Raw genomic sequence first — 27,285 nt, forward strand, 5'->3', positions numbered from 1 at the left:
CCCAAAATCGGGATGTTACAGTTACCACATGCAAACACTTAACACAAACTTTAACAAACCTATGAATAATTTTTTTTCAACATGTTATTTTCTATTTTATTTAATTACTTAAGATATAAAGAATAATATCCAAATGTACAACAAACACTGAAAGGTGATTTACGACATTACAACACAAAAATTTATTAATAACAGACTCTCATGGCGTAGAGAGCTATACGTCACACTCCTAAGATTTTTCTATACCCATAGTATCCTTGCTTGCCACTTCCCTAGCGTAATCTTGGCTTGGTCCCTCCTGGTGAATGCACTTATATAACCATACTTGAAACATGAACACAATGCTTATAAGTTTACATATACTTAGTGAGTTTTAATACAATTTATCATGAAACCGTCTAAATTGAATTCCTCATCGTAAGAGTTTGAAACACCACTTTGTCCTTATGTGGATACATTCACAATATTGTATATAAACCTACACACCAATTTCCTTGCTTAATGTACCACTTAAACTTCACATTTTGATTGAATTTATATCTTATGGGTTAGTATAAATCACAATCCTTCTTATAGCCCAAGATACTTCTCAGCAAATTACCTATACAGAACCCCTTATTATGAATTTCCTCTTTAATATTACACATTACATTTTTCTCAGAATGGTTATTCCTAGATACTGATACTCGTCGGACACGTACTAATTGCTCGTGCATTTGGGAGAATCCCATACTGAATTGAATATCTATCAAACTATGTCCAGATCCTATACTGATTCCAGTCCAAACTAAACTCGTTCTAACAATATAATACTTTAGATCATTCAGAAGAATTCCCAAAATCTATGTCACAAAGGTATGCCCAAATTAATAAACATCTTAGAGTCCAAATAGTTTTTAAACGAACTATGGTAACCATTCAAATATAGAGGATACAAAATTTTAGACATCACCAATACATAACGTCAATGAACTCATTCTAGCGGACACTTAGACCATTTATATGCATGAATACATCCTCAAAGCTTATCAAACTTAATTACAAGAACAAACTAGCTAAGTTATCTACAAACTCACCAGATTCTGATCATAGAACTACTTACTATAGAATGCTCATTACATATCCAAATCTTACTACATATACAGTTAATCAGTTTCTGCTACCTCTACTATACAAAATTACCATGAAGACAAATACAAAATATGCCACTAAGGCTTAGCAGACCATAGCATACAAGTTTTACAGATTATGCCTTAAGGGCAATATCGAATACGCCACAAAGCTAAACAAAATATGACATAAAGGCTTAGTAGACCATACCATACAGGAAACATACAGAATCACGTATTTACTGTCCCAAAAGACTTTAAAAGAAGGAGCCATGGTTTTAGCCACATGGACTTCTACCTAATTTCATGTCGTGATCTGCCAATTAGGTTTACATATTACTGAAGGCATCACTATAAGTATTCATTGCTTCATATCATGCCATGGTCTTCAACCACATGGATTTGCACATCCTTATGTCATGATCTACCAATCCAGACTTATTCTTACTAGAGGTATTACCATAGGTGTTTTGACTACATCATGATCTGCCAGTCCAATTAGTAATGTATTTGCCCTACAGGAGGCATAACAATTGAATGTTTACTTTACTTACACATTTTTATACTTACCCAAATTCATTTTCATACATGTCTTACTTATTTTATTTTAAAAAAACTTATTTCTCCATACCTGATATTCGTACACGTTACCATTACCCAACACTTTATATATGAAAAGTGATTCACCAGCATCTAAGATGAACATGCAGTGACATTACTAGGCTTACCCTACTTGCCTATTATCTGTGGTGATCTTAACATTTGCATTTACTTTTTTAAATTAACTTACTTAAGTTAGGTTAGGGACTCACTTGATACTCACTTAAACTGTAGCTTGAACTTGAAACTCAAACACCCTTCTCGCACCAACAGCAACAACTGCTAAAAGAGCATAAATTCACCATTAATACCCATTTACACACAAATTGTTAACATCTCAATCATAGACATCCCCCATGCATAGATTTGTATTCATAACCTATTATTCATAAGCTTTTAACAACCTTATTCTTTCAACAACTTAACATGCAGAGCTATTTGACTTACTAGGAGGTGAAACGTCCACTGGTTAACTCAAAAGCCTTAGCTCCATATTAATGAGGAAGAAGAGAACATACAAGTTTAAGAAGAAGAACCAGAGAATACAAATTTGAAGGAAAAAATGATTTTAGATAAGTTAGGAGACTTGTTTGAGGCCAAGCTATCTTGGCTCGATAGTCTGCTATAATTAGTTTGATGAATGCCCAACAAAAGCTAGGTACTCCAATAAAAAACCATATGATAACTCTTATGGGTTACTTTACTAAGGTCATGAACAATGTGGCCAATTTGGACCAGAACACTCAAATTGAGATAGTTTTCAAGAGTTTGTCCAAAGACTTTACTGGTTTCCAAGCTGCACATAACCTTGGCAACAAAAACCTGACGCTTACACAACTTATGAAGAAGCTACAATCTTATGAGTTGATGTTGAATGGCGGTCAATTGGTCTGAAAATTAGAAGCAAATATAGTTGTCGCTTTATGGTAAAAGCCTGTTTAGTGGAGGATTCAATAAACCACTAGGTCATTTATTCGAGAGCCACCAATTTTGTTTGTGTTTCTCTAAAGGAACCTAGTTGTGAGGTTTTTCAAGTTTGTCTTTTCTCTTTGCCGAGTTGTTTTAAAACTTTAGTCATTTGGTTTTCTTTATTTTTGTCAAACAAAGATGTCTATATCTTTGCATATTCCTTGTTACACAAGCAACACTGAAAGAAGGGCAGTTGTAGACACCTAATTTGCCTAGGATCTACGATCTTGATTTGAGATTCGAAATAATTAGAGGGCTGCAAGTTTCTTTTTCCTAAGCATAGTTATTTTTCTTTTAAATTTATGTTAATATTAATTTAATTTTGAAATTGGAATTGAATTTTTTGAAATTTACTAAGGACCGTATTGAATTCCTCTCACAAATTCTAAAGGTTTTAAATTAAAATAAGTTATTTTTTATTTAATTTTAAAATTTTAAATCATTTTTAACTTAATTTAATTTTTGAATTTTTGGCATAAAAGGGTAGATATTTGGATATCCACATTTCGATTCTTGTTTTTGGAAAAGGAAAATTAGACAAAAAAAAGTTAAATAAAAATTTCTATTTCAGGTAATTATGTTTTATAAAATAAAATAATATTGAAATTTGGTTTTTCTTTTGAAGTCCAATACTAAGGCCCACCTTTTGGTATTTACTAAAACTTAAGTTAGGTCCAATTCAAGTCAAGTTTAAAGTTCAAGTCTAGTCTGAAGCCCAAATTCATTTTAAAGTCCAAGTCCAACTCAAACCCAATTTAAATATTTTCAAGCACAAGTTGTTTAGGTCCATTTTGAAGTCCGGAATTGAGTCTTGACCCAAGTTAAGTCCAAGCCCGAAAGCCCATTTCTGTATCCAATTTTCGGGTTAGGGTTTTTAAAACCCTTTTTCTTTTTTTTTTCTAACACGAGTCTGAACACAAAGAAAAAGTTGGTAACCGATTACAGTTGACAATAAACAGCATATGAAACGATTTTGTGATTAATGATAATCTGGAAAAAAGTATAACGATGAATCTGCAAACAATAAAAAACAGAATCCTAAATAAATAAGAAAATCAAGATACAAGAAAAAAGGGAAAGGGTTTTCCAAAGACAGTCTTCACGTTTTTTCTTTTTTTTTGCTCTTTTGATACATGAATAAAAGATTTTTCTTTCCTTCTCAATTTTTGAAGAAGAAAAAAGGTCAAGGGTGGTTCCAAGGAGGCGACATCCTGAGTTTCAAAACTCTAGCCATGAGGAACAACCACCCTTACCAGATCCACAAAATAAAAGGTCTGAATTTTCAGACCGAAAATAACGAAAAGTGAAGAAAAAATTTATTTTTGAAACAGTTTTGAAAAAAGAAGAAATTTTTGGTTATTTGTTCCTTTTGATTTTTTTTTCTTTAAAGTTTGTTAGAAAGAAAAAGAAATCTTTTTCTCTGCAGTTTTCAGCCACCGCGTGTGGTGCTCTGACGTTGGAAATCAAAGAACCTTGGGTTCTTCAATAGTAGAGCCATAAACAAATTTAAACAAAGCTGAGAGAAAAAACAAAGAGTTTTATTTGAAAATTGAAAGAAAAAAATAAAAAAGTACATATGAGTTTCAGGAATAAATAGTAGTGGGAAAGAGAAATTTGCAACCCAGTCCTCCGTGTTTTTAAATTATATTTTAGGCCTTTCGCCTTTATAAATTGCACAGGAGGTCCCCCGTGCTTATGTTTTTATTTCTTGGGACCTGCGCCTTGCACAATTGTAGGATTAGTCTTTGGATTTTTAATTTTATTCAAACCAAGAAAATTTCCAGTCAAGTCCCTCTTTTACATTTTTTAATTTTTAAAATTAAACCTTTTATTTCTAATATTTTTGAATTTATTTTTGCTTTTTATTTAATCTGATTTTTAAATTTCTAGAATTTTCTTTTTAAAAGGAATGATTGTTTGGTAAATAATAAAATTTGATTCTCTTTATTTGGAATATTTAAATTTATTTTAATTGAAAATTTTTATTATGTATTTTAGTTGAATAATTGTGATCATTAGTGCATTAATTTTATTTTGGCATAATCTTTTCTTTTCTTTTTTTGCTATTTTCTTTTTATCATTTTGTGCTTCTGTTTACTGTTCTTATTACTTTTTGAAAATATTCTAAGAATTTTAGTAATTTTTTTAATGAAATTCTTATTTTAAAATTTAGATTTATTTATTTTAGATTTAATTCATTTAGAATTTTAGATTAATATTTATTGGAGAAGTTGTTGTTCATTCGTTCCATGTATTGTTATAACAATTTTGTTTCTATGCTTGGGCCATTGTTTTGGGCCCTATACATGTTTTGATTAGGCTGAGTGTGATCCATTTGATTATGGTATGTTTGACAAAATAGTAGCATGGGTCGACTAAGAGGCTTTAGTCTCTCAATTAATTTTCTTGAAGTGATTTGATAAGCATGGTAGTCTTCTTTTTTTTTTTTTTTGATGATTAAGGTGCTAATTTTTAGGGATAATTATTAGCTTTATTCAAGAAGCTTCCCAATCACTTATCAATTGTTTTAAAGGAAAATATTTTTCTATTTCCCAAGCTTATAAAACGACGTAGTCTTTTGAGAATGATCAAGTTTTAAGAGTTTATTTCTATTGAAGCTGTGTTGAACTTGTGTTTCATTCAACTTGTTTGTTTATTTTCTTGTTCGATTGTTTGCTTAGCTAACTAAGGTGGATGTAACACTTAGCTGAAGCACTACTGAGTGACCATTTTGGGTTGTAGGATTGTTAATTCTTTATCGGGGTTGCATAGACATTCTTAGTGAAGAAGTTGTGAGCTTTAACTGATAGGGAAGAAGTGTATTCTTGTTTCATTTGGTAATTGAACAAAAGATCTAAGGGAGGCTTCACAAACATAAGGTTAATTGTGTTCTTTTACACTTATTTTTCTGTAGCTCTATTATTTTCATTCTAACTATCATTACAACAAAAAAAATGCAAAATTGTCTTATCATATCTATAGTCTAATTATTTTCAATATCCTTAGATTTAATTTAAGTTTGGTAAAAATTTAGATCTTCTCTAGATTTATTTAACTTTAGATTTTAGATGTTTAGGTTCAATTACATCCTATTTTAGAGTTTTTGAATTTTGAAATTCTCATATTTTAAATTTAGAGTTGGATTTGTTTCATTTTAGCCTAGAATTTAGATTTTAAGTTTTAATAAATTTAATTAGATTTTAGTTTAGAGCTGGATTTGTTTCATTTTTAAGTTGTAGAATTTAGATTTTAAGTTTTCATAGATTTCATTAGATGTTAATTTAGAAATTAGATTATGAAGATTTATTGGATTTAATTTTTAGAATTTAGATGTTGGATTTTGTTAGATTTCCAAAATTCATAGTTTTAATTTCGTTGGTTAATTATAGGTATTAATTTTTTTCTAGTTTTAGAAATTTTAAGTTATCATAGTATTTTAAGTTCAATTTAACTTTAATTTTAATTTTAGAATTTTAAGTTTAAGACATTTAAGTTCATTTTTAAACTTTAAAATTTTTTTTAGACAATAACTTGGAATGTGATTTGCCTTGGATGATTATTCACAAATTTTAGGTTAGTGTCTTTAGTCACTACAGGAAAATAGGGTTTTAGCGGCGTTTTATCAAAAAACGCCGCAAAAATTTTAAAATACAGAGCAATAGCGGCGTTTTACTAAAAACGCCACTAAAAACAGAGCATTAGCGGCGCTTTAGTAAAAAACGCCGCTAAAAACCAGAGCATTAGCGGCGCTTTTGGTAAAACGCCGCTAAAAGTCATATAACCCCTAAACCCCAAAAAAATCATAAACACTAATCTATAACCCTAAAATAATAATTATTAAAATTTATAGTTATACAATATATTAAATATTTTCTTATATAATCGTAAAAGAGATAGTATTGAGTTTAAAATATTGAATTAATTATCATTATAGTTTAAGGTTTATGGTTTAAGATATATGATTTAGGGTTTAAGCAAGTTTATGAGTTAACTATGGTTTAAGATATACGATTTAGGGTTTAAGGTTTAAGAGTTAATTAGTATTTGAAGGTTTATGAAGTGGGTTTAGGGATTATGATTTAGGGTTCAAGGGTTAGGGTTGAAGTTTACAATGGGACAAATATTAACTTCTTAAGAGATAATTTTCTTTCCAGATTCTTACCTGGGATGCTATTAAGAAATGGTGATTTTGATTGTGGCAAGCTTAAATATTAATTAGCATTTGTTGAACTATGTATAATTTCCAAGTTTATATAACATAGAAATATCTTCAGAGTGGACATTATAACTAGAGTGTTCCAATAGAGAAATTGTTTTATTAAAGTTATGTAACTTTGTATAAATAATAATGCTATTGTGTATTTTTATCTGTTTTTTTTGTTTAAATATATTTAGATTAAATAGAATGTCTCAAATAAAATATGTTAAAAGGCGATATAGTTATTTTTGTTTGCCATATATAAATATAAAATGATGCTATATCAAGAATTGTATTAATAATGTTAATTTTGATGTCTCAAGTTTTTTATTTAACATATTTAAGATAAATTTTATATATATTATATTCCTAAGTCATTTATAAATTTTATATATATTATATTCCCTAAGTCATTTAGTTAAAGTATAATTCAAAATTTTATCAAACATCAATATACTCAAAAACATGTTTTAATTTATTCAAATATTTTAAGGTGTTTAATTTTTTAATTTTTTAGGGTTTAAAGGTTAGGAGTTTAGGGTTTAAATTAATTAGTGTTTTTAATTTATATGATAAATATTTTCTTATATAATTATAAAAGAGATAATATTAATTTTAAAATATTGAATTAATTATCATTATAGTTTAGGGTTTATATTGCATACATAAATATTTATATTTATTCAATATAAAAATATATTAATGTATTTATTTTTAAAATGTCTATGATTAAATCAAAATAAAAACTTAAAAATTTAATATTTAAAATTTTAGTCCATATTTCAGTTAAAAGTTTAATATTCAAAATAAAAAAATTCAAAAAATGATAATCTCAACATAAAAATTTTAAAAGAAAAAATAGAAAAAATATGTTAAAAATAAAAAAATTAAAATTAAGAAATAGCGGCATTTTTGGGTAAAACGCCACAAAAGTTGAGCTATAAAAGTTTCATGAATTACCGGCGTTTTTTTAGAAAACACCACAAATGGCCATTATTTTTTTATAAAAAAACGCAAAATACCGCCGACTCCCAAAATTTATTTTTTGGTTACCCGCTCGTTAACCAAATCCCCCAAATTTCTTTTTCCCTTCTACTCTCAAAATTTGCCCCCAAATCTCTCCGGCTACGAGACAATTCCGATAGGCCCAAAGATTTACCGCCGGCATTACCTTCTCGACCACCATCAAGGGCAAGGATTCGATTGGGACGCTGGTCTGCTCAGCCGAACTTCAATACCGATTCTAATAGCGAAAGCGGTGGTGAAGGGCAAAGGAAAGAAAATGAGTTGCGAGTGAAGAGGAATACCTTTTGGAACAAAAAAAGGAGGAAAGATGTGAATGCGGATTCGCCATATAATGTGGTGGCAGTGGAAAGAATTGAAGGAGAGGAAAGGATGGAGGAAACGGGGGTTTTGGAAGGGAGTGATAATATTGGGTATTTTATTAAGAAAGTAAGTATTAAGTGGGAATTGAAATTAGTATTTCGGTTTTTATTATTTGCTTTAAGTATGCTTAGGAAGTGTTTTTAGAAGCTCAAAATTGATGAACCCATGTTTTAAGACTGTATAGGAAGTTGTTAGAAAGCATAAGGAAATATGGAGTTTTAAGAAACGAGAAATCTGAAGTATGATTTAGATTGGTTTGATCAACTTTGTTTTAGTATGTTTAGGAAGAGGTTTCATTAGCTCTTACTTTATGTTTGGAGGTTTAATGTATGATATATCCATGTAAAGTTATGTTTTCTTTGCTTTTGGGGGTTGATACTAGGAAGGAAGTGAATTAGTAGGAATATGGGGAAATATGGGATTTTATGAAATAGGAATATGAAGAATGGTGTGGATGATCTCATGCATCTTAGTTATTTGAATGAGCCCACAGTTTTTCACAATCTTAAATGTAGATATTTTCGTGATATGATATATGTAAGTGGGATATAAGCCTTGCTAATGTACTTATGAAGATATCTCTGCAGCACTCCATTTATACATTTTTTCTTTATGTAGAGTAAAGCAGGTCCAATTTTGATTGCAGTCAACCCATTCAAAGATGTCCAAATTAATGGGAAGGATATTGTCACGAGTTATAAACAGAAAGCTACAGACAAGCCTCATGTTTTTGCTATAGCAGAAAACGCTTATAATGAGCTGATGAATGGTGAATGAATCCATTCTTTTAGTTACAATAAACAAGTGATAAATTTCCTAGTGGTGTCACAATAACTTGTTTCTGATGTTCTCTCTATGTGTAATTAAAATTTTGCAGATGGAGTAAATCAATCTCTGATGATAAGGTTAGTTTGATGTTTAATTTTTTTAGTTATATATGGTAATATAATACTTCTGTTGGTCTTTAAGCACATGTATTGTTTTATGAACTGTAGAATTATATATAAATTTATCTTGCAGTGGGAAAAGTGGAGCTGGGAAAACTGAGACGGCAAAATTCGCGGTGCAATACCTAGCTGCCCTTGGAGGTGGCAATGTTGGGATAGAGTGTCAAATCCTCCAGACAAGTTGTATACTTGAAGCATTTGGAAATTCAAAGACATCTATGAATGTCAAATCTAGTAGATTTGTGAGTTCTTTCCCTTATTTATTTAAAACTGTTCTCTAGTCTAGTAGATCTTAGTGGACAATTTCTATTTTGGTTTATGATTTCACATCTGCAATAGCTCAGAAAGTATGTCTTATTAATTACTCTGAAATACTTATGTTGCACGTGTATTTTCAATCAGTAATTGCAACCAAAGATTTTATCTACTTTATCTACTGCGTTACATTTGTCACTTCACATCATTGCCTTAAATGTAAGCATTCATCTGCTCATAAACACTTTTTACATTTTTGCTCCTGAATTCTCTTTATTATTATGTAGTATGATGAATTTTCTCACCGGAGTTAAGATTTTCTGACTGAAAGTTCAAGCATAGGGAGCTTCTCTGAAAAAAATCATTTTGTTTACTTATGGGTTTATTCTTATTCTGAGAGATATAAACTAATTAATTAAATAGCAACTACATATATATATATTATTTTACTCGAATGACTTAGGAACTATATATTTTTTTTAATAAAGGATACTTCGTAGTAGTTAATACATAAGCATGACAAGGTTACGGGCTGCAATTAAACTATCACAAGAAAACAAAAAATTGAAAGACACCATCTTCCTTAATTACATAGAAACAATATCTATTACCAAAGATTGGTCACCTTGATTAATTGCTATCGGACATCTTTGACGACAAATTCTAGTAAACTAATTTGATACTACCAAAGTCTCATAATGCCCGAAACTAGTTTTGGTGTTGCTTATCTTTCTATATATCGTGTTGGAGTCTAATCTTCTTTAATAACAGTTGCCGAGAGATTTGATCGCTGGCTTGCCTTTTGATAGTTTTCATGCATGCACCATAATGCAATTAGAGATATAATTAATCCATAAGGAAAAAAGTTACTACATAATTACACCATAATGAATTACTTACCAACTACCATTAATAACTTATGTTTTCGAATTATTGACGGATTGGAGGTGATGTGATTAGGAGGTGGAAAAATAGTACATGATATCTATAATTTTTTTGATTGATTGATACGATCATATCATAGCATAACCTTTTCAGATAAGGTTTCTTTTGCACTAGATTGCACAATGCACGAGATTTAAATTTGATGAATTATCAGGTTAGAAAAGCAATGAAATGATGAAATAAAACAGTAAGCTCCATCCCTTTTAGCTTAGTAGATTCAATGAATTCAATAAAATCATAATATTGCATTAATATAACCACAGTTGAAGTTGAAAGAAGTCGACTGTTTCAAGTCATGCATAGGTTTTTTTCTCTCTTTTGTTTGAGAGCCTTTGGAACTTATCAACCAGGACAAAACAAAAGCAGTCTCAGGGTTAGTGAAGGAAGACCAAAATGATATCAGGGTTAGTGAAGGAAGACCAAAATGATAAATAAAAAAAAAGGAAGAGAAGCAAACAAGACAAGTAATGATAAGAAAGAATATATTACAGCACTAACCTTTTTTTAAAGGAATTTACCGAATCCCAGCTTTTTGACTTAGCAGCAGTAGATATTCACTCTAAAAACCCATAATTTCGTTTGTAGTGACAATAATTTACTTTTATAAAAAATTTGTGTTACGTAATCTTAACTTTTATGATATTATTAGGACTTCATTGATATTATAACAATTGTTTAATATCGAACTTCTACATTTATGTCTTTCATTTTGAATTTTTAGATGATAGTAGTGTCAATCAATTCTTTGTCCCTTGTTATGCTATTAGTTCCTTTGTTTTGCATTTTCTTTTTTTCTTTTTTTCTTTTTTTGCCAAAGCCACTTGTCCCAGGTGTCATGTTTTTTTATGCAACTTTAAATTTAAAGTTGAACTCAGGGAAGAAATAAAGATAAAAACAACTAACATAGTGGATCAGGAAAATGCTTTGCCATGAGCTACTTTCTGTTTGACTTGTTTACGTATCTAAATAATAGATTGTTTGAGGATAGGCCATGGATTTGGTGATATTTTTTATTTAAACTATGTAGGTTTTAGATGCAACGCCTGTACATGCAAAGGCACATGATTAATAACATGATCAATGACTTTTGTCGAAACAAATTCTAATTCTTGCATATATGATTAATAACATGATTAATAACATGATTAATGGTTCTTCAAATTTTCCAAATGTGTCTTGAAGGTGCTCGAAAATGTCATATTAATGTTGTCCATATATGATTTGAATGCTGGAAATTTACAACATTTAATTTCCTGCTTGAAGTTGATTAAACCATGCTGTAAATGCAAACATTTATATGCTGTTCACATGCTAAATTAACCATTAGTGAGCTTAAAATTGATCTATTCGAATGTGTTAAATTCATTGTTCAATGTGATGTTATTTCTGCTAATGTATTGAGTATATTAAGTTGTGCAATTTGATGTTATATATGGCGTTAATATTGACTTGTTAATTGCATATTTTATTATTAATTTGATGTTATATGTGTCATTCATTAATTTTTTTTTTCTCAGGTTTGAGTTTTTGTTGGATGCATGGTCCAGGATTAGTTGAATTCATGCATAGTGACGACTTGTTTAAGCTAATTGCTTATCTTAAAGTGTGCATTCTATCATTATTTTGTTCTATTTGTATTTTGTTAGATTTCTGATGTAGTATGATAAGTGCGGTATTTTGTTTGGCGGGATGTATTTATATCATAGATTATTCTTCTTATCAATATTTTGATAATGAATTTAAATTTTTTATATTTTTCAGGACTTTTACAATATTTTATAATATTTTATTTTTTTTAATTTTTATGACCTTTAACGGCGTTTGTTGGAAAAGCGCCGCTAAAGGTCCTGAGCTTTAGCGGCAGCGTTTGTGGGAAAAGCGCCGCTAAAGGTCCTGAGCTTTAGCGGTGTTTGTGGGAAAAGCGCCGCTAAAGGTCCTGGCCTTTAGCGGCGTTTTTTCAAATAAACGCCGCAAAATTTAGCGGCGCCATCTATAGAGGCATTTTTTGCGGCGCTTGTAAAAACGCAGCGAATAGTTTTAGTGGCGCTTAAAAGAGCCGCTAAAGGCCTAAAAAAACGCCGCTAAAAGTCAGTTTTGCTGTAGTGAGTATTTGAGAATAGGTTTATTTGGAGTTAATGATAGAAGTTTTAAGTTAAAAACTTCAAATATCAAGCCCTGTAGGATATATTTTTTAGATATATAGGAATGCTACAATTTTATATGAAATATTACTCTCAAATCCAAATTTTGAAAATAAGACCAATATTTAGTTTTAATGATTTTTTCTAAATTCATTTTAGGATTAGTTTTAATGATTTTAGGCAACATGTGCTCCAATAGGTTTCCATGTCTAGTTTGCTATTGCTAGGTACTTTTCTAGCACATTGTGACAACTTTACATGTGCATAAATCCTTAAATGGATTTAAGGTAAATTTAACTTGAGTCTTATCTAATGTATTGTTAGTCTAAACAATCACATTTATATCTCTATTTTTGGGAGTCAATCTTACTTCGACAATTAAGATAAACTATCTCCCCCATTAAGCTTATAGACAACATAATAGTCTCATATTATTTGAATCATTTGCTCAGTTCAATTCTACAAACTATGGGAAATTTAAATTATCTAGTGATATAAGTTGTCTTCTGCATTATACTCCATCCGTATGATGCAACTTAATATTAGTTAAACTTTAGTAATCATTGAATCAATATCTACTTATATACATTATTATTTGTAAAACCTATTTAGGACAATATATTATAGAAATAATGAATAACAATTGTTTATTTTCATGAATAATTAATTTAATCATTTCAATAATTTATCGAAATTATTACACTAAAGGTACAAAAATCCTAACATATAGGACATTTCTACGGTCTATTTAGAGAGTGCAAAAATCAGGACTATACATTCATCTTCGCATTGGACCTTATATTGCAGAGTGGAATTTTGGATACTTGCTACTTTTATTATCATTTTCCTTCTTGGTTAAAAGAACCTTCTAAACCTTCTTAAAGAGTAAATGTTCTTGATAAAAGATTTGCTATATTTTAATTTTTAAATTTTTTATAATTTTTATAATTAGGACTAAAATAATAAATTATGTAAACATTGAAATTTAAATGTTTTGAGTTTTTAGATTTATGATCAATTTGATAAAATGTGTAAATATTGAAAGGCTAAATTTATTATTAGGTCAATAAAAATTTCTCAAATTAGACTTCTATTATTGAGTCAATAGAAACTAATGAGAAAGTGATTAAAATATTTATTTCTTTTAAAAATTGAATGATTAAATAAAAACATTATTAATTAGATGGCTAAAATAGAACTAATTTTTTGGCCTGTTTGGTTCTCAGTTTGTTCAAATTTTAAAATCAAATTTGTTTATACATTGATGTTAGCTAGTATTGGGTGTATAGACCGATATAGGCCAACATTATGTGTACGAATCCATATCGAAATAAAAGTGGCACGTCACCGATATGTGCTGGTGGATACAGGCAAAACTATTACTTTGATAAAATTGCTGTTACTATAATGTTGCCTCTTTCTATAAGGTAAGGTGCTATAACATTTCTTTCCTAGTGATGAATGCAATAATGTAATGGTTCTTCTTATGTTGAACGCAAGGGTAAAGGTGATTAGTCTTATTGTGAATCATTGAGGGAAGATTTGCGGAATCAAAGAGAACCGAATAAGGGAGAAAATAGAGGGAAGGCATGATATTTATCTACTATGGAGCAATAGTTCACTATTTGTAATGTTAGGACAAAGAGAAGCAAAATGGAAACCATTACGTCAGCCATGGTGTTGCTCCTACTTTTATTCTCTAAGCATGTTGTTGGGTTCAACCTTCACCCTACTTCAATAGACACAAAACATGGGCCATGCAAATGCCAATGCAATAATTAGCAATATGTTGTTATAATGAGATAAGGTTGAGGCAATAATAATCTTAGGGTCATTGGGAGAAGGGATGTTTAAACGGTTAATTGAACGGTTAATCGAATCGAATTAGTATTAATTGAATTAATCAAATTTTTTAATTTTTTAATCGCGTTAATCGAACTGAAATATTTCAGTTAATTTAGTCCGTCAACCGAATTAACTAAAATTTATATTTATTTTTTTTGTTTAAAACAAATATAAAACTTATAAAAAAACAAATTGATAATGTTTATTTGACCGAATTAACTAAATTAAAATTATATATAGTTTGTATTATTAATTATTAAGCCCGAATAATTTGGTTAATTATCGATTTCGAACCGAATTAATCGATAAACGAACTTCCAAAAAATTATTAATCGACCAATTAACCGAAATAGATTGGTTATTTATTAACCGAAATAGATTGATTTGGCCGGTTAATTCAGTTTTAACTAAAATTTGAACACCCCTAATTGGGAGGGTTTTATCTAAATACTACCATCGATCCAAATAGGATTAAACTAAGACCGTAAAATGAATAAAAACACTTATAATTATATATGAAAAAGAAATTGCCTCAAGTAATAGTTATGCAACGATAAAAAATATTATTTTCTTTCAAATAAACGTTAATTTTTTTAATAAATAAGAGCCTTTTATTTAATTAAAGAGTTCGAAACAAAAAAAAAAATCAACTCTGTCAGTCTCTATAACAGGATAAAGTTTAAGGGGTCAAAATAAAAAAAACAAAATTATTAGATAAACTCCTAATTTCATACTGAAAGTCAAATTGCTTTATCTTTTAACAAGAGAATCAACACATTTATTACCATTCCGATAACATTGAATTACATAAAAATGACGATTTTATAAAATATTTACTGGATTAAACCAATTTTTTGAAAAATGATGGGACTAGATCGAAATAACGAAAATGCTTCTAGCTGGAAGTGCTTTCTACAACATCAGCTGAACACGCTTCCAGTTCGAAGCATTTTCCCCCAATGGTCACTCGCAATGACTATTTTCTCCAATGGCTATTTAATTAGTCATAGGAGAGCAACGGCTCCCCCCTAAACTGTTGGAACCAACGGCTCCCCCCTAATGGTCACTTTTAATTTCTATATAAATCTCCCCCGTTTCATTTTTTTTTTCAATTCAATCTCAGCTCTCTCACACATTCTCAAATCTCTCTTAATTTCTCAATCAAATTTTATTTCTCTCTCAACTTTTTTTAATTAAAATTGTCTTAAGATTTTCGTAAATTATTCTCTCGATTACAATTTGTCTTTTTTTGAAATTAACAATGACATAATCTCTAATTCGTTTGGATGGCAAGCACATTTCTATCAATCAATTGCAAATGATAAGAATTTTTTTATTATATTTAATTTCATTTTTAAATATTTTCTTATTATATTGGAATTTAATATTTTGTATTTTTTTTATATATAGGCGAAAAATCAAATTTTAGAGGCGTATATTCGTAATCTACCCACTCCTCCCTTACCCTTAGTTGAGCCGTACTTGAGAGATGTCGGATTTTTGCACGTGACCCTTATGGGTAAGGGTGTAAATTGGACTTCACACTTGTAAGCATATTGGTGGAAAGGTGGAGACCTAAGATACACACATTCCATCTTCCATGCGGCGAGTGTACTATCACTCTAGAGGACATGCAATTATAGCTCAAGTTGCCGGTGGATGCACAGGTAGTGACTGGGTCAGCTCACGCAACTGATTGGAGAGACGTATGTGAGCAACTTTTTGCGAGGGTTCCGGAAACGATTTATGGAGGCCGAATAGATATGATGTAACATTCTGATTTAGACGCTAATTGGAATAGTGCTTTCGGGACCACAAATCCGAGTTAGAAAAATATTTAAAAATTATTTTTTGAGTTTATTATGTGTGAATTTATATATGTGAAAATTTCGTGATTTAATTTTGTCGTTTGAGTGCCTGATTTAATAAAAGGGCTTAAGCGCGTAAAATGAAAACTTGATAGTTTAATGTGTGAGGACCAAATTGTTGTTGTCTTTATAATATGAAGCATTTATAATGTAATTAGGCCATATTTATAAGTGAAGGACGGTTTTGGACAACCATTATAAGGATTTCTTATTAACTTATGTAAAGGTTATATTTGTAAAATTATCATTAAGTTAATATAATATAAAACATATAATAAAAACATAAGTGTTCATACTTTTGTTTGAATGACCAAAACTTAAAGAAAATAAAGCTTTAGAAAGTTTTGAAAATTCGAAAATTTGGAAGCTTGAATCAAGATCAAGAACCAAAGAAATTGGATTTGGATCGAGGGAAAACTAAAGTTGTCGACTAGTGTCTCGTTCCGTTTTTCATCGTCCGAGATAAGTTTATAAGCAAATAGATATTGTTAATTTTAAATAAATATGAGTTCTATATGCTAAAATGAATTATTGAAAAAATATATATGTTAGCCGAATGTAAATTTACTTGGGAGCTATGATAACGAATTTGTTAGAACTGAGTTATGACATCCGAAAGCCCCATACGAACCATAGGATTTCGATATGTGATTTCATGTAAGACCACGTCTGGGACTGTGACAGCCCTAAAGTGACCCTAGTCGGAAAGCGGTTTCGGGACCGCTAAACCGAGTCACCAAATTATTTGAATATGATAATTATTGTCTAAAATATGTGAATATGAATGTGTGAAAGTTTTAAGCTTCGATTTAGTTAATTGCATGTGAATTTAGTTAATAGGACTTATGTGAGAAAATTTAGAAATGTGCTAGGCAAATGTAAGTGGCCTATTAATGCATGTTATAAAGGTGATGGGTTTGCATGTCAAAGTACCCAAAATTTGACTAGTGGCCGGCCATGCTATGGGATAAAAGGTATTATAAACCTTTTATGTTAGTGTTTTATGTTAGGAAAAATAAAATAAGGAGCATGGGCAATAAAATAATAATGGTTAGTAGGATGATGAAAAAAAAAAAAGAGGTTCTCATTTGTTTCTTCTTGATCGAAAAATCAAAGAAAGGAGGGGAAGAAAAGGTTGAAGAGGTTTGGCCATACTAGTATCTAGATTAAGGTATGTTTGATGATGTTCCATGAGATGCATGCATGTTTTAGTTGTTAGCTTGAGTTCTACCTAGCCCATGGTTTAAATCTTTGCTATGTGATGGAGATGATATTCGGCCATGGGTGTTGTCTTCTTGGTTGGTGTTTGATGTTGTGGTGATGATGCATGGAGATGAGTTAAGTTTCGGCTAAGGTGGAATTGTGTTGATGTCATTTGCATGCTAAATGTGAAGCTTTGTAATGATACATGTGATGGTCGATTGATGCCTCTTGGATTTTCTTTTTAGCATTTTTTTTGAGTTAGACATTAGGTTCTTTGTTTAACCCATGACCAAAATTGAAATGGTATGGTGTCTTGATGCATTCGGCCATAGTAGGAAATATGGTTGTTGTTCATGTTATTTGCATGAGAAACGGTAGTAAGGTGAAGTGCAAATATTAGTATTTGATTACTAGTGTATATATGTGTATCAGCCGAGTTTTGAACTTGAAACAAAATGGTATGTAGTTAATACAAGTAACCATATTTGTAGGAAGTATTAAGCATATAATTGGCCTCAACATAGACATGCATATTCAGCCACATGAGATAGATTGGTGTTGCATGTATTCGGTTAGGGGCAAGCATATTGATGCTTTTATCTTGACTTAGATAATCGGCTCAAGGAGAATTTGTTAAAGTGCTTAGTTAATTGATATTAGGTTAATGATGTGTGTATTCGGTCATGAAGGTGCACATGAGGAAATGTTAGATTAGTATTAAATTGCTCAATGTGATTAAAAATGCGTATGACCACTTTGTATTTGAGCTAAAGGTGGCCATATGACCTATCAACTCCTTGTCATATTCGGCCATAAGCTAGCATAATAAGACTTTAATAAGTTAAATTTGCTTGAATTAGCTCAAGAGCTTAGAGGACCAAAGTTGGACAAGGGAAAGGAAAAAGTGATCGAATAGCCGCCGAAATCGTTCGACAACATCCGAAGTAAGTTTTTGAGTAATGGATCTTAGATTATGATTCGATTAGATCATGTTTTAAGTAAATTAAAATCATGCTCTTTGTATGTACTATTAAGCCGAAAATGATAATGCTTGATAAGTGACTTGTGTTTGAATTCTAGTTATGAAAATGAAATATAGTTGTGTCATGATTTATTGATATGTGCATGGATATTTGGATGATAACCGGGCTAAGTCCCGAAGGCATTTGTGCTAGTGACTAATTTCGGGCTAAGCCCGAAGGCATTTGTACGAGCTACTATATCCGGGCTAAGTCCCGAAGGCATTTGTGCGAGTTACTATAACCGGGCTAAGTCCCGAAGGCATTTGAGCAAGTAGTTATATCCGGCTAAATTCCGAAGGTACTTGGTTTGGGAATGAGCGATCTTGCTGTAATAATTTCAATTAATACGCTCGTAAAATTCCAACGATGAGGTACGTTTAGATATGCATTGGAGTAGTTGATTCCTTTTAAATATTATTCGCTCACCAATTAATGAGCTTAGGCCTTTGGTTAAGTTGATCCCTTATGTGTGAATATAAGGGTTGGAAATGTGAAGTAGGACTGATTTTTTGAGAATATGTGTATATGAAATTATCCGTTTAGTTATATGAATGCTATACTTTAGTTGTGCCTAATTTCATTGCTCAAAACTTACTAAGCATTAAATGCTTACTCCGTTCTTTGAATCTCTGTTTTATAGATTTTGGTTCGTCAGCTATCGGACTCGGGATTGTCGAAGTCGAAGTTGTCCACACTATCAAAGCCCTTTTGGTACAGTTTTGGTTGAACTCTAAAAATGGCATGTATGGGACTACCCTTTTTGTTGTTGGTCATGTACCCTTTGGTTTTGTATAAATTTGGATAGCCATGCGAAAATGGCTTATATATATATACTTTGAGCATAGCATTATAATCGTTTTGTATGTTGTTCATTGAGAGGTATGGAAATTTTTGGTAACGATTAGCCATTGGAATGGTTAATCATGATCATTTTGGTGCTTTGTATGACAAGTTCTAGTTGATTCATGGAAAACCATGAAATAGGTAAAGTTTACCTTAAAAACAGATGCTGACAGCAGCAGTGGTGTGGATTTGAAAAATCACTAAAAATAGTAGGAATGAAATTAAATAGTGAATAAATTATGTAATCTAACCTTGATGAATCTACTTTCATATGGAAGAAACGAAATGATCATATGAGTCGTATTTTAAGAGATATTTAAGTTTTCGTGGAACAGGGCCAGAGCGATTTCTGGATCCACTGATCTGACTTTGGAAATTCACTATAAATTAATCAGAGATAATTAGAAGTCATGACATATATGTATAGATTCCTTTTTGAGTCTAGTTTCATTAGAAACAAACAGAATAAGTATTGAAGCCCTGTAGAAGGAGATATCTAAGTCGTAATGCATGAAGGTCAGAGTAGCCGAACCCTGAAACAGGGGAGACTTTAACTAATAAACTGTACTAATTGGCTGGACCAAAAATTCTAGAAAAAAATTTGTAAAAGGATATGGGAGTCTAGTTTCAGGTAAAATTTATGAAACTGGTTTTCAAGTTTTGGAACTCAAGATATGGTTTTTAAGGTGACAGTGACGGAGTTAGCCAGCTTGTCTGGAAATTTTTAAATTGAACTGTGTTTTACAATGAAATAAGTCCGTAAATACCTCGTGTTCGACTCCGGCCACGGTCTCGGGTACGGGGTGTTACAATTTTATTGGTATCAGAGCTACGGTTTAGTCGATTCTAGGACTACCGTAATACGTTTGGGTCTAGCTATACATGCCATTATGTGATTATTTGATAGTGTGGTGATTTCTGACAATTGAAAATGTGTTTATTTATAGTAATGGATCCCGATCCCAACTGAGCGGTAGCTGATGATCTTGAGAGTGTAACGCCCGCTCCCGCACAAGGGACAACGCCGGTGGACTCTCAACCTATTGCTAGTAATCCGAATGATGAGGCTAGACAAGCTTTTTATAGCGTGATGAATGATTGGTTCAACCAATACATTCGAACTAAATACGGCTGTTCCACAACCTCCATTCCCGACTAATACCACCCTGCACCTACAATACCTCCTAAACCGACCAAAAAGGTCAAATAAGCCCCCAGTTGATAGAATCCAAAACACGGGCTATGAATTTAAAGCTACGGACAGCGATGATGCCGAGCAAGCTGAATTTTGGTTGGACAACACTATTCGTACTCGATGAGCTATCTTGCACACCGATGAGTGCCTAAAGTGTACTATCTCCTTGCTACGTGATTACGCCTACTATTGGTGGAATACGTTGACTTCTGTTGTGCCAGAGAGCAAGTAACTTGGGAGTTTTCCAAACCGAGTTTGGAAAAAGTATATCATCGAGATTCATGGATCAAAAGCGGAAGGAATTTCTTGAACTTAAACAAGGTTCCATGTCGGTTCACCGACTATGAACGAAAATTTGTAAGGCTTAGCGAGACGCTCGAGAATGTATTTCCTCGAAGCCGTGATGTGTAAACGCGTTTGAGGATGGGGTGAATGATGATATAAAGTCGTATGTTGGCATTTTGGAAATCCGAGAATTTGTGGTACTTGTCGAGCGAGCTTGCAAAGCCGAGGAGCTCGAGATGGAGAAAAGAAAAAGTGAGGTGGGAGCAAAGGAGTTTCAGAAGAGGTCTTGGGAAGCCCTTCCAACAGTCATCGAAGAAATTTAGAGATGACTTAGGCCGGTCTAGAGACACTTCGGGTTTTTCTAGACGAGATCGTGATTGACCCCCTGTGAGTGCACGAGTCACTTCGGTCGCCAGTGTTGGAAATGATCGTCGAGATAGAACAGAGTGTCAGTATTGTGGTAAATGACATTCGGGGAGTTGTAGATTCCATGATCGCTCCTGTTACAAGTGTGGATCAGCTGACCACTTTATTAAAGATTGCCTGAGATTGTCTGAACAGAACGTAAATCGAGTGGGAAACCGGTGCTACTATCGCTCGGGTAGACCATCTAGGAATACGGGCAATGCTAGTGGCGGTCAGAGAGGATCTAGAGATGCTACAACCAGATCTGAGGCTCGTGCTCCTGCTAGAGCTTATGCCATACGCGCACACGAGGATGCTTCTTCGCCAGATGTTATTACCGGTACTTTTACTCTCTTTGATACTAATGTGATTGCTTTGATTGACCCTGTTCTACTCATTCTTATATATGTGAAACCTTAGCTTCCAGTAAGACTCTACCTGTTGAGTCTACTGAGTTTGTAATTTGGGTGTCAAATCCTTTGGGTCGTTACGTTCTTGTCGACAAAGTGTGTAAGAAATGTCCCCTAGTAATCCGAGGTTCCTGTTTTCTGGCCGATTTGATGCTTTTACCGTTTGACGAATTTGATATTATCCTCGGTATGGATTGGTTGACCGTACATGATGCAATTGTAAATTGAAAAAGAAAAACCATCGATTTAAGTTGTGTAAATAACGAGGTAATCCGAGTTGAGTCTACTGACTTGAATAGGTTGCCAGCTGTAATATCATCGATGTTGGCTTAGAAATATGTAAGAAAGGGGTGTGAAGCATACCTTGCGTATGTACTTGATGACAAAGAGTTAGAAAAGAAGCCTGAATCTGTGCTAGTGGTTTGTGAATACCCGGATGTCTTTCCCGAAGAATTACCGGGTTTACCACCTGTTCGGGAGGTAGAGTTTGGTATCGAGCTTGTACCTGGGACTACACCGATTTCGATAGCTCCGTATCGTATGGCACCAACTGAGTTAAAAGAGTTGAAAGCTCAGTTGCAAGAGTTGACGGATAGGGGTTTGGCTCGACCAAGTTTCTCACATTGGGGTGCACCAGTATTGTTTGTGAAAAAGAAGGACGGAACCATGAGGTTGTGCATCGACTATCGTCAGTTGAATAAGGTGACAATAAAGAATAAATATCCGATACCGCACATTGATGATTTGTTTGATCAACTAAAGGGAGCCTCAGTGTTTTCAAAGATAGACTTGAGATCGGGTTATTATCAGTTGCAAATTCGAGATTCGGATATACCCAAAACAACTTTCAGAACGAGATACGGTCACTACGAGTTCTTAGTGATGCCGTTTGGGCTCACTAATACCTCTGCGGTATTTATGGATCTGATGAATCGGGTCTTCAGACAGTATCTGGACCAGTTTGTAGTTGTGTTTATTGATGACATCTTGGTCTACTCAAGAGATGAAACTGAGCATGCTGAGCACCTGAGATTAGTGTTGCAGATTTTACGAGATAAGCAGTTATATGCTAAGTTCAGTAAGTGTGAGTTCTGGTTAAGAGAAGTGAGCTTCTTGGGTCATGTGGTATCCACATCGGGTATTGGAGTTGATCCGAGCAAAATTTCAGCCATACTTAACTGGAAGCCTCCGAGAAATATTACTGAGGTTCAGAGCTTTTTGGGACTAACCGGTTACTACAGACGGTTTGTAAAGGGTTTCTCGATGATAGCCACACTAATGACGAAGCTACTTCAAAAAGATGTTAAGTTCGAATGGACGGAAAAATGTCAGAAAAGTTTTGATCAACTGAAAACTTATTTGATCAAGCTCAACTCGTGCGGCCGAATCGTGCAAGGAGTTTGTCATTTATAGTGATGCATCCCTACTTGGGTTGGGTTGCGTATTGATGCAAGAAGGTCGAGTTGTGGCCTATGCGTCGAGACAATTAAAGCCACATGAGAAAAATTATCTGACCCATGATCTCGAACTAGCTGCCATCGTATTCGCTTTGAAAATATGGCGACATTATTTATTTGGTGAGAAGTGCCATGTATATTCGGATCACAAAAGTCTCAAATATTTGATGACTCAAAGAGACTTGAATCTGTGACAAAGGCGTTGGCTTGAGTTGTTGAAAGATTATGAGCTTGTCATTGATTATCACCCGGGAAAGGCTAATGTGGTTGCGGACGCCTTAAGCCGAAAATCACTATTTGCTTTACGAGCGATGAACGTACACTTGTCTGTTCTACCCGACAATGTGTTAGTAGCTGAATTAAAGGCCAAACCATTGTTGATTCATCAAATTTGTGAAGCTCAGAAAGTCGATGATGAATTGGTTGCAAAACGGGCTGGATGTGTTTCGAATATGGAATCAGAGTTTCAAATTGATGATGACGATTGTTTGAGGTTCAGAAGTCGTTTGTGTGTTCCAAGAAATTTAGAACTTATTTCGATGATTCTGAACAAAGCTCATTGTAGCTGAATGTCAATTCACCCGGGGAGTACGAAAATGTACAACGATCTGAGACGTCAGTTTATGTGGCATGGTATGAAACGAGACATTTCTGATTTTGCTTTAAAGTGCTTAGTATGTCAGCAAGTGAAGGCGGAACATCAAGTGCCTACGGGTTTACTTCAGCCGATCATGATGCCTGAATGGAAATGGGATCGAGTCACGATGGATTTTGTATCTGGGTTGCCAGTGTCGGCAAGTAAGAAAGATGCGATTTGGGTTGTTGCTGATAGACTGACTAAGTTGGCTCACTTTATCCCCGTACGCACGGATTTTTCATTGGATAAACTAGCTGAATTGTATGTTTCTCAGATTGTGAGATTACACGGGGTACCTATTTCTATTGTGTCGGATAGAGATCCGAGATTTACCTCACGATTTTGGAAGAAATTGCAAGAAGCTTTGGGTACCAAGTTGCATTTAGCACCACTTTTCACCCCAAACCGATGGTCAATCCGGCGGATAATTCGGATACTCGAGGATATGTTGAGATCTGCATCCTTGAGTTTAGTGGTTCATGGGAAGCGGTATCTACCTTTGATTGAGTTCGCTTACAACAATAGTTTTCAGTCAAGCATTAAGATGGCGCCTTACGAGGCTTTGTACGGTTGAAAATGCCGTACACCATTGTTTTGGACCGAGCTCGGTGAAACTAAAATTTTCGGAATTGATTTGATTAAAGATGCTGAGCAGAAAGTAAAAATAATTCGTGAAAGTCTGAAGGCAGCATCCGATCGTCAGAAGTCGTACGCGGATTTGAAACGAAAGGAAATTGAGTATCAGGTGGGAGATAAAGTGTTTCTTAAAGTTTCACCTTGGAAAAAGATACTTAGATTTGGGCGTAAGGGCAAATTGAGTCCGAGGTTCATCGGGCCATATGAAATATCCGAACGAGCCGGTCCAGTTGCGTATAGATTGATTTTACCCCCTGAACTTGAAAGGATCCACAACGTTTTTCATGTTTTGATGCTTCGACGCTACAGATCTGATCCTTCGCACAATATAAGTCCCTCCAAGGTTGAAATTCAAGCCGATTTGAGTTATGAAGAAGAACCGATTCGTATCCTGGCTCGTGAAGTGAAAGAGTTACGAAACAAAAAGGTTCCTTTAGTAAAAGTGTTATGGATCAAACACGGGATGGAAGAAGCTACTTGGGAGACCGAGAACTCTATGAAAGAATGATACCCAAACTTATTTACCGATAAGATTTTCGGGGACGAAAATTTCTTAAGTGGGGGAGAGTTGTGACAGCCCTAAAGTGACCCTAATCGGAAAGCGGTTTCGGGACCGCTAAACTGAGTCACCAAATTATTTGAATATGATAATTATTGTCTAAAATATGTGAATATGAATGTGTGAAAGTTTTAAGCTTCGATTTAGTTAATTGCATGTGAATTTAGTTAATAGGACTTATGTGAGAAAATTTAGAAATGTGCTAGGCAAATGTAAGTGGCCTATTAATGCATGTTATAAAGGTGATGGGTTTGCATGTCAAAGTACCCAAAATTTGACTAGTGGCCGGCCATGCTATGGGATAAAAGGTATTATAAACCTTTTATGTTAGTGTTTTATGTTAGGAAAAATAAAATAAGGAGCATGGGCAATAAAATAATAATGGTTAGTAGGATGATGAAAAAAAAAAGAGGTTCTCATTTGTTTCTTCTTGACCGAAAAATCAAAGGAAGGAGGGGAAGAAAAGGTTGAAGCGGTTCGCCATACTAGTATCTAGATTAAGGTATGTTTGATGATGTTCCATGAGATGCATGCATGTTTTAGTTGTTAGCTTGAGTTCTACCTAGCCCATGGTTTAAATCTTTGCTATGTGATGGAGATGATATTCGGCCATGGGTGTTGTCTTCTTGGTTGGTGTTTGATGTTGTGGTGATGATGCATGGAGATGAGTTAAGTTTCGGCTAAGGTGGAATTGTGTTGATGTCATTTGCATGCTAAATGTGAAGCTTTGTAATGATACATGTGATGGTGGATTGATGCCTCTTGGATTTTCTTTTTAGCATTTTTTTGAGTTAGACATTAGGTTCTTTGTTTAACCCATGACCAAAATTGAAATGGTATGGTGTCTTGATGCATTCGGCCATAGTAGGAAATATGGTTGTTGTTCATGTTATTTGCATGAGAAAGCGGTAGTAAGGTGAAGTGCAAATATTAGTATTTGATTACTAGTGTATATATGTGTATTAGCTTGAGTTTTGAACTTGAAACAAAATGGTATGTAGTTAATACAAGTAACCATATTTGTAGGAAGTATTAAGCATATAATTGGCCTCAACATAGACATGCATATTCGGCCACATGAGATAGATTGGTGTTCCATGTATTCGGTTAGGGGCAAGCATATTGATGCTTTTATCTTGACTTAGATAATCGGCTCAAGGAGAATTTGTTAAAGTGCTTAGTTAATTGATATTAGGTTAATGATATGTGTATTCGGTCATGAAGGTGCACATGAGGAAATGTTAGATTAATTGTATTAAATTGCTCAATGTGATTAAAAATGCGTATGACCACTTTGTATTTGAGCTAAAGGTGGCCATATGGCCTATCAACTCCTTGTCATATTCGGCCATAAGCTAGCATAATGAGACTTTAATAAGTTAAATTTGCTTGAATTAGCTCAAGAGCTTAGAGGACCAAAGTTGGACAAGGGAAAGGAAAAAGTGATCGAATAGCTGCCGAAATCGTTTGACAACATCCGAAGTAAGTTTTTGAGTAATGGATCTTAGATTATGATTCGATTAGATCATGTTTTAAGTAAATTAAAATCATGCTCTTTGTATGTACTATTGAGCCAAAAATGATAATGCTTGATAAGTGACTTGTGTTTGAATTCTAGTTATGAAAATGAAATATAGATGTGTCATGATTTATTGATATGTGCATGGATATTTGGATGATAACCGGGCTAAGTCCCGAAGGCATTTGTGCTAGTGACTAATTCCGGGCTAAGCCCGAAGGCATTTGTGCGAGCTACTATATCCGGGCTAAGTCCCGAAGGCATTTGTGCGAGTTACTATAACCGGGCTAAGTCCCGAAGGTATTTGAGCAAGTAGTTATATCCGGCTAAATTCCGAAGGTACTTGGTTTGGGAATGAGCGATCTTGCTATAATAATTTCAATTAATATGCTCGTAAAATTCCAACGATGAGGTACGTTTTGTATATGCATTGGAGTAGTTGATTCCTTTTAAATATTATTCGCTCAGTCAATTAATGAGCTTCCGGCCTTTGGTTAAGTTGATCCCTTATGTGTGAATATAAGGGTTGGAAATGTGAAGTAGGACTGATTTTTTTTGAGAATATGTGTATATGAAATTATCATTTAGTTATATGAATGCTATACTTTAGTTGTGCCTAATTTCATTGCTCAAAACTTACTAAGCATTAAATGCTTACTCCGTTCTTTGAATCTCTGTTTTATAGATTTTGGTTCGTCAGCTATCGGACTCGGGATTGTCGAAGTCGAAGTTGTCCACACTATCAAAGCCCTTTTGGTACAGTTTTGGTTGAACTCTGAAAATGGCATGTATAGGACTACCCTTTTTGTTGTTGGTCATGTACCCTTTGGTTTTGTATAAATTTGGATAGC

General features: G+C 33.2%; 1 protein-coding gene across 2 annotated transcripts; it reads left to right on the plus strand.

The window, feature by feature from the left end:
* Nucleotides 1-7,812: 7,812 nt before the first annotated feature.
* On the plus strand, nucleotides 7,813-12,162 carry LOC108451051 (myosin-2-like). Of its 2 annotated transcripts, XM_053029151.1 has the most exons (5): nucleotides 7,813-8,328; nucleotides 8,881-9,031; nucleotides 9,140-9,167; nucleotides 9,283-9,451; nucleotides 11,927-12,162. In XM_053029151.1, the coding sequence occupies exons 1-5, from the start codon at nucleotides 7,828-7,830 to the stop codon at nucleotides 11,930-11,932; spliced, it is 855 nt and encodes a 284-aa protein (XP_052885111.1). In that variant the 5' UTR covers nucleotides 7,813-7,827; the 3' UTR covers nucleotides 11,933-12,162. The 2 variants fall into 2 exon arrangements, with proteins under 2 accessions (XP_052885111.1, XP_052885110.1); XM_053029150.1 differs by lacking the exon at nucleotides 11,927-12,162 and having other exon boundaries at nucleotides 9,283-9,645.
* The last annotated feature ends 15,123 nt before the right edge of the window (nucleotides 12,163-27,285 follow it).

The sequence above is a fragment of the Gossypium arboreum genome, chromosome 5 (assembly GCF_025698485.1).
Source record: "Gossypium arboreum isolate Shixiya-1 chromosome 5, ASM2569848v2, whole genome shotgun sequence".
In the NCBI taxonomy this organism is placed as follows: Eukaryota; Viridiplantae; Streptophyta; class Magnoliopsida; order Malvales; family Malvaceae; genus Gossypium; species Gossypium arboreum.

Coding starts and splice junctions, on each gene's coding strand:
- LOC108451051 (XM_053029150.1), top strand. CDS start 7,828: ATGAATTACCGGCGTTTTTTTAGAAAACACCACAAATGGCCATTATTT. Junction 8,329..8,880: donor TTGGGTATTTTATTAAGAAA/GTAAGTATTAAG, acceptor TTCTTTATGTAG/AGTAAAGCAGGTCCAATTTT. Junction 9,032..9,139: donor TTATAATGAGCTGATGAATG/GTGAATGAATCC, acceptor AAAATTTTGCAG/ATGGAGTAAATCAATCTCTG.